At 31.9% G+C, this 7,973-nt stretch overlaps 1 protein-coding gene across 1 annotated transcript; it reads right to left on the bottom strand.

The window, feature by feature from the left end:
* Positions 1 to 2,589: 2,589 nt before the first annotated feature.
* Positions 2,590 to 3,528, bottom strand: LOC127671211 (olfactory receptor 6C1). Its single transcript, XM_052165942.1, has one exon. It carries the CDS (start codon positions 3,526 to 3,528, stop codon positions 2,590 to 2,592), a length of 939 nt encoding a protein of 312 aa, XP_052021902.1.
* Between the last annotated feature and the right edge of the window lie 4,445 nt (positions 3,529 to 7,973).

The following is a 7,973-nucleotide window of genomic DNA, read 5'->3' as shown; positions in this document are numbered from 1 at the left end:
AGTATCATCTAGATCCTCATGCACATATATATATAGAAAACATATGACATATGACATATGACATATAATATGAAACATGCAACACACAACACATAACACATAACACATAACACAACACGTGACAAGTGATGTATGACATGTGACATATAACATATAACATGCAACATGCAACATGTAGCATATAACATATAACATATGACATATAACACATGACACATAACAATACATAACATACAACATATAACATATAACATATAACATACTATATAACATATAACACACAATATACAATATACAATATATAGTATATAATATATGATATATAATATATGATATAGGATATATGATATATGATATATAATATATAATACATGATATATGACATATGACATATGATATATGATGTCATATATGATATTTGATATGTCATATATCATATATTATATACAACATATAATATACAATATATGATATATGCTATATAATATACAGCATATAACATGTAACATATAATATATAATATATAACATATAACATATAATATATAGTATAATATATAACATATAATATTGCTATATGATATATCATATGATGTATATCATATGATATAATATATATAATATATATAATATAATATAATATAATATAATATAATATAATATAATATAATATAATATAATATAATATATATAATATATATAATATGTAATATATAATATAATAAATATGTGATATATGATATATGATATATGATATATGATTAATATGTAATATGTAATATGTAATATATAATATATAATATACAATATATAATATATAATATATGATGTATGATGTATGATATATGATATATGATATATAATATATAATATATAATATATAATATATAATATATAATATATAATATATAATATATAATATATAATATATAATCAGAGGATGCCTGGTTTGGCCTCAGTGGGAGAAGTTGCACCTAACTCTGGAGAGACTTGAGGCCCCAAGGAGGGGGGAGGTCTGGTGGTATGGGAGCATTCCCTTGGAGACAGTGGTGGGAAGGAGAAATGGGATGAAGAACTGTTGGAGGGAAGAGCTTGAGGGGGCAACTGCTGGATTGTAAATAAATAAATAAATAAATAAATATAGTAATAAAATCTAACACAGACACACACACACACACACCACACACACACACACACACACTCATTCCCAGTGCGACAGCTTGGAGATTTTCACTGCAGAGCCTGTCTCTTCCATTCATTTCTAAAAGGCATCGCCTTTCCCTTCCCTTTGTTCCAGCTCCATCTTCCTGGCAGCTACCGAGTTACAGCCTCCTCTGCTGTTCTCTCTATGTCCCCGCCTTCCTACAATTCTTCTGTAAAGGAGATAAAGACCTGCATGAGATGATGCTTGGTAACAACTCCACTGGGACGCCAACCCTTCAGCACATGAAGCTTTTGGTCATATCAGGACACTGACATTCACTTTATACATATGGAAGTTTTACAGATGTTTTAAGATTCATTTTTATTATTTTTAATTATGTGCATGTGTGTGGGTCTCTGTGTGCATATGTGTGCGTGAGTTCAGGGGGCCATAGACGACGGGGTAGTTTGGTACCTTTGCAACCAGGATTATGGGCAACTGTGAGCCAGCTGACACGGGTACTCGGAACTGAAATCAGGACTTCTGGAAGCACTCTATTCTTAAACACTTTGGCTCCTGAGTATTTATTTATATAAATCATGGCCTTAAATGGCTTTAAGGAATATTATAAGTTTAATAATACCATAATTCAAACTTTTTGAAAGTATGATGTGAACCATACATATTATATATATATATATATATATTTATAATAGATACAGATGAATACTTAATAGCTTTCATGATATTCATATTCAAATTCTAAAGCAGTTTTGAGCAAGGCATACATACAAATATAAACATTAAATATTTGTCTGCTAATATTTATAATATTGCTTTCTATTGATAGATTCTGTGAAAGCAAATTTGAATCCTAAATATAATGGCCAAATTTTCACTACTTATTTTTCAACATGTGTATTGTGTGTAATTGTCTACTATTTTGGTTATTTATTCATACATTCATATATATCAGTTACAATTAGGGAAATAATTCTAATTTATTTGGATTGTGAACACTTAGGAATTTAACAATATATTTCTTTAACATTTATACTTTATTTTTAAATGAGTAATGGTTTATGATGACACATCAATGATCAAATCACTAAAGCATAACTTATGAAAGTAAGCATCAGCTCACATGTCTTGGCTAATAAAAAAAATACCTTACATTTCATTCACGGGTAGTCTTTGATTTGGCATTTAAATCTTTTTTTTTTCAAAGGCAGCATGAGTTTGGAATTTCTTTACAAATGTTTTAGCACACATCAATTGATTATCCAATACAAAATGGTAATCCTTGGAATGTAAAATTGTGTTAGAACTATTTAGGAAAGCAATTTTAATTGGATGATCAAGATACAGAGCCTTATTGATATAAGTAAGCCATTAATTCTTCTACTTTGGCCTCCAATGCACTTTTCATTCACAAGCCACATAATCTCAATTACTTGTGAAAAACACCGTCTTCCTTGCCATGTGCATAAAGGCTTGCTTGACCTGCTGGTTCCTCAGGCTATAAATGAAGGGGTTTAGCATGGGGGCTACTGAGGTGTTTAGAATGGCAACTCCCTTGGTCAATGATGCTCTGTCTGCTGCTGAGGGTTTAATGTACATAAAAATGCAGCTGCCATAAGAGATGGAGATGACAATCATGTGGGAGGAGCATGTGGAAAAGGCCTTTGTCCTCTGACTAGCAGAAGGAATCTTCACAATTGTTCTGATGATGTATGTGTAGGACAGAAATATTAACGCCAACGTGAACATTAGGGTAAAGACAGCACAGGAAAACCCCATCCTCTCCAGGAACCTTGTGTCTGAACAGGAAAGTTGAAGCAGGGGGAAGTAATCACAGGTATAGTGATCAATGATATTGGAGCCACAATAATCAAGCTGTAGAAGTAACATCAGTGCAGGGAAGATGATTAGGAAAGAAACCAGCCAGGAGGCAAAGACGAGCATTGTGCAGACCTTCTGACTCATGATGGTCAGGTAATGCAGCGGCTTGCAGATGGCAATGTAACGGTCATAGGACATGGCAGCGAGAAGGTAAAATTCAGTGACTCCCAAAAGGATGAAAAAAAATAACTGAGCTATACAATTGTTGAAGGAAATCGTTTTATCCCCTGAGATAAGGGTGCCTAAGAACTTGGGTATAGTAACGGTTGTGAAGGATACTTCTAAAACAGAGAAATTCCTGAGGAAGAAATACATTGGAGTCTGGAGGTGAGAATCCAGCAAGGTGAGCGTGATGATGGTCAGGTTCCCCGTGATGCTGAGTGTGTAGGTGATGAAGAGAAAGACGAAGATCACAACCTGGAGCTTTGGGTCATCTGATAATCCCAGAAGAATAAACTCTGTGGTTTCAGTATGATTACTCATTCTGCAAGGTACTCTTTATTCCTTCTGCCAAATCTAAACCAAAAAGAATCAAGTAGAATTGAGGATTTGTGAAAATTAAAACAAGGGGCTGCCACATTTCTCAAGTAGTATGCTGTTTCCACCTGTAGGGGAAATTTAAAGCTTTTCAATACTAGTGGTTCTTTAATTACCTTTCTTTGTACAGAGAACAACTCCACATTCAAGGCAGTTTGAAAGACAGTTTGGAATCAAAAGTGTAATGCAATACCTCTTATCTCAATGAGCAAGGAAATTATGAAAATATTCTCTTGAGGGTTATAAATAGAAAAGTACTCTAAGACATTTCAGTGATGTTGACTTAGTATAACTAGTGTGAGAAAAGAACAGAGGTTCCCCAAATAGGAATAAGGACTTAGCATATATTCCTGTGGCTCTGTTCCAAGGTATATATCCAATTGAGGCTATTAGAAAGAGGGTTTTACTTTTCATAAAAGTGAGATGATATTGCAACTATGAACACCCAGGAAGTGTTAAGGATACCTTATGATGAATCTGAACAACTTACTAGCCTGAAAGTTAGTTAACCCCCTTTGCTCCATTTTTCCACAGTGTAAATCTAGTTTTTTTCTGGAGACAAGTCAATATCAAAGGACAACTTTAAGTTATAAGTTTATGTTAAATATTTGGAAATTATATGTAAGTTATCATGATTATGAGTATTTGTAGCTCAGTGTAATGACAACCAAACCACATTTTCTCACTCCTTCATTTCCAGGACATTAGCAGTAACACCTGCTGTCACCACACATAGAAGCCTTACATTCATTTCCTGTCAATAGACTCCATCACGTTGTCCTTTCCCATCAACTTCTAAGTGATGGAGTGCATTCACAGGAGGACAACATTTCATTATCAAAGCTATTTTAATATGTGTCATGCTTAGTGTAATGTTAGCTTAAAGGAAGGTTTTGCCCAATTAATACTGGCTATTTATTCACTTGTTGGCATAATTCTCTATGATATACTGTGCATGCATATTATTTATACTTTTCTCTTTGTACTATAATGTGAGTTTTCTCAATTATTGACTTTATTCAATATGCATAAGTACTTGTTTCAAAATCTGTGTTTTTAAAAAATTTCAAATGAAATGTATGTAAGGGAATCTATAATGCACACACACATATAATTTTAAATAAATTGTGAAATATTATGTTGACTTACTTTACTGTTTCTGTAGTAGCATTATTCTTAATAGGTCTGAGTTTGATTGTGATCAGAATTATATGTTACTTCTTAAATTTCTAGTTCAAAAAGTACCTCACCATCAAATACATAAGATTTGATGCTTATATTCGGGTGACATTCTTGCAGTAAAATAATGATATTAAAACTCATATTTAAAAATAGATACTAAAGTTAAAACAATTACAAGTAATTTCATATGTATAGTGTACTTCATGCTAGCCCTTTGAATGATATCTCATAGTATAGTATATTTTCAATACAAAATATGTCCTTAATTGGGTATCATCCATATGTGAATCTGTGAGGGTTGTTACAGAACTGGAAGAGCTGACTTTTGAATGATGATTTTTATGTTCTGAGTTTCCTATATGCTGTAGCTCTTTGCAAGTCCTATTAAAATTAGCATAATTTATCCCTTAATATAAATTTTAAGTATTTATATCATAGAATGTGAAGAGTGTTAGAAGTAAGTTTAAAATAATTATAACACTGAAATTTCTGATTTATTGACTGATTTATTATTTCTAAAGCTGTAAGAGTTACATGCTGACCCTTGAAAAGACTGAGAAACTTGCTTGCCCCACTACTGTATGCCATAATTCTAAAATGTATAATTGCTGATGAATAAAATACTTTTTAGAGTTAAAAATGTAAATACATATTAGACTAGTGTTATTTTGGATGTGAAAATCCATCAATGCATCATATTTTATTCTCTTTCAGTTACAAGTACTTTTCTTCTTATATGTACTTTAATTTTAACATTTACAGGACAATGTAATTATTCATTTCCCCCTATGGATTAGAGCTGGAAAGGAGCACAGGAAGCTGTACCGTCTTAGTAGGTGTTGGTAAATGAGAACATCCCTCCCCCATTAACACTTCTGTACCAGTCTTCAAAGACCAGAAAAACAGGCTTAAGGAAACTGCAATGTTACTTGTTGTAAGCAGGTGATTTAATACCTAGCTCTAGGGCTATTGTGACATATTTTTATGTTATAACATTTATTTTTTTATTTTTAAAATATTTTTATTAATTAATTAATTATTTTTTTACACTCTATATTTTATTCCCCCACCCACCCCTGCCTACCCTCTAACTGTTCCACTTCCGATACTTCCTCCCCATTACCCTGTCTCCACGTGGATGTACCTACCCCTTCCCCTTAAGCAAGCAGCTCAAAGAGTCAGATGCAGATATTTGCACCCAAGCAATGGACAGAAACAGCTGACCCCTGTTGTTGAATTAGGGAAGACTGAAAGAAGCTGAAGAGAAGGGCGACCCTGTAGGAGGACCAGCAGTCTCAATTAACCTGGACCCCTGAGATCTCTCAAACACTGGACCACCAAACAGGCAGTATACACCGGCTGATATGAGGCCCCCAACACACATACATTTGAGGACTGCTGGGTCTGTGTTCATTTAGAGATGATGCACCTAACCCTCAAGAGAATTTTATAACATTTATAAGAACTCAGTGGACTGGATTCTTTTGTCAATTAAATGGGTTTGATACAAGTTCTAAAAATTCATAGATTCCTAGACCAATAAATTATACCAATGATGTTTCTCACTTGAGAATAAAGATTATTCCAAGCATTTAGCTCACCTGTTTAGGTTCAGAATGTTAAAAGGTTTAGGCTATTTATTTAATTAAAGATTTGTTTACTTACTTATTGTTATGTATATGAGTGTTCTGTCTGCATGTATGTCTGCATACCAGAGGGTTCTTCAGATCTCATAGAAGGTGGTGAGCTGCCAAGTGGTTGCTGGGATTTGAACTCAGGACCTCTGGAAGAGCAGCCAGTGCTCTTAACCACTGAGCCATCTCTCCAGGATATGGATTAGCTTATTAACACCTCATTTCCTTCCACCCATGTCATCAAAATCACGTCTTACTTACCTTCTAAAGAATCGGAGCAATTCAAAAATAAAAATGATCAATTATAATATTTGTTCAGTATCATGATTATAATTAATTTTCTGGATTTTCATTATGAAAATATCCTCAAATCATGCCCTTTCCAAGTCTCTCCAATGAAATAAATGACAACAACTGTTGGAATAAAGTATGGGCAATTTATATAAAATTCATGGAAAAACCATAGTGGATAGTATATTAGACTGAAAGGTTAAAAATGCTCTCTTGAGAGGTATGTTAGTAAGTTTGACTAATTGCAATTTAATTTTGGTATATGTATTTGAATATTGTTAGTAAAATTACATGACACAATGAATGATCATTTTCTTCCATGATACGTTGACTTTGAAAGGCCAATTTTTTTCCTCAACTTTTTCAACATTGTTTTTTTTCAGTCAACCCTCATTAGTCAACCATCAAAAGTTGTTAGAAAAATTATACAAATCACATCTCCAAACCTATTTTATTGATCACTTGTCTTAATTCTTTACACATTCAAATATTAAAGAGTTGTTTATAATTTTGGAGGATAGAAAGAATAGTTATTTAATTCAATGTGTGAGTAATATTTAGCTCAGCTTCAAATTTCAAATTTTAAAAATTACTCTATAAACATGAAGTTAAATAATAAGGAGGTGGAGTGAAATTGAGGTAGGTTGAGAGAAGGGAAAGAATATGATCAAATATATTATGAGCAATAGATGTAGATACATGATAATAAATAAACAATAAACAAAAAATATTCTTATATCAGTATACTCTCACTGCATGGTCTGAATCATGCCACAAGGATTCTTTTGAGACTTTTTAAAATAAAATTGGATTTATCAGACTTCTCAGAACTAAATGATTAGATATATTTTTACTAAATTATTTTTTTACTACTTTCACAGCTAGTTGTGTTTTTATTTCCAGGAATATATGAATAGAATAAATTAATTAATTCCAATAATAATGAAAAATCAATTTTCAACATTGTCATTTATATATAGAAGAAAACTTTTCTTTTTCCCAAAAGAAACTATTGAGTTACATTTAATACAAAAACTCATATCATAGTGGTTTTGAAAATGCAAAAAGAAAATCTGATCTATTAGGAATAATGCTAATACAGAAGAAAAGATGAATTTCAAGAATAAGTTTCACAGAAATGTTAGAAAAGCAATAAATAATACTTCATGAAAGTTTAGTTAAGTTATATACTAACAAACTATAAATTCCCTTATATATACTTCATTTAAAGTGAATGAACTCTCAAATTTAATAATATATTAATAGTAATAATATTTTATTAAG

This window comes from Apodemus sylvaticus, chromosome 20 (assembly GCF_947179515.1).
Source record: "Apodemus sylvaticus chromosome 20, mApoSyl1.1, whole genome shotgun sequence".
In the NCBI taxonomy this organism is placed as follows: domain Eukaryota; kingdom Metazoa; phylum Chordata; class Mammalia; order Rodentia; family Muridae; genus Apodemus; species Apodemus sylvaticus.
Note: the sequence above shows the minus strand (reverse complement) of the source record. Positions and strands in the feature narration are given on the sequence as shown.

Excerpts from the sequence above, each read along its gene's own strand:
- LOC127671211 (XM_052165942.1), bottom strand. The coding sequence starts at position 3,528 with ATGAGTAATCATACTGAAACCACAGAGTTTATTCTTCTGGGATTATCA.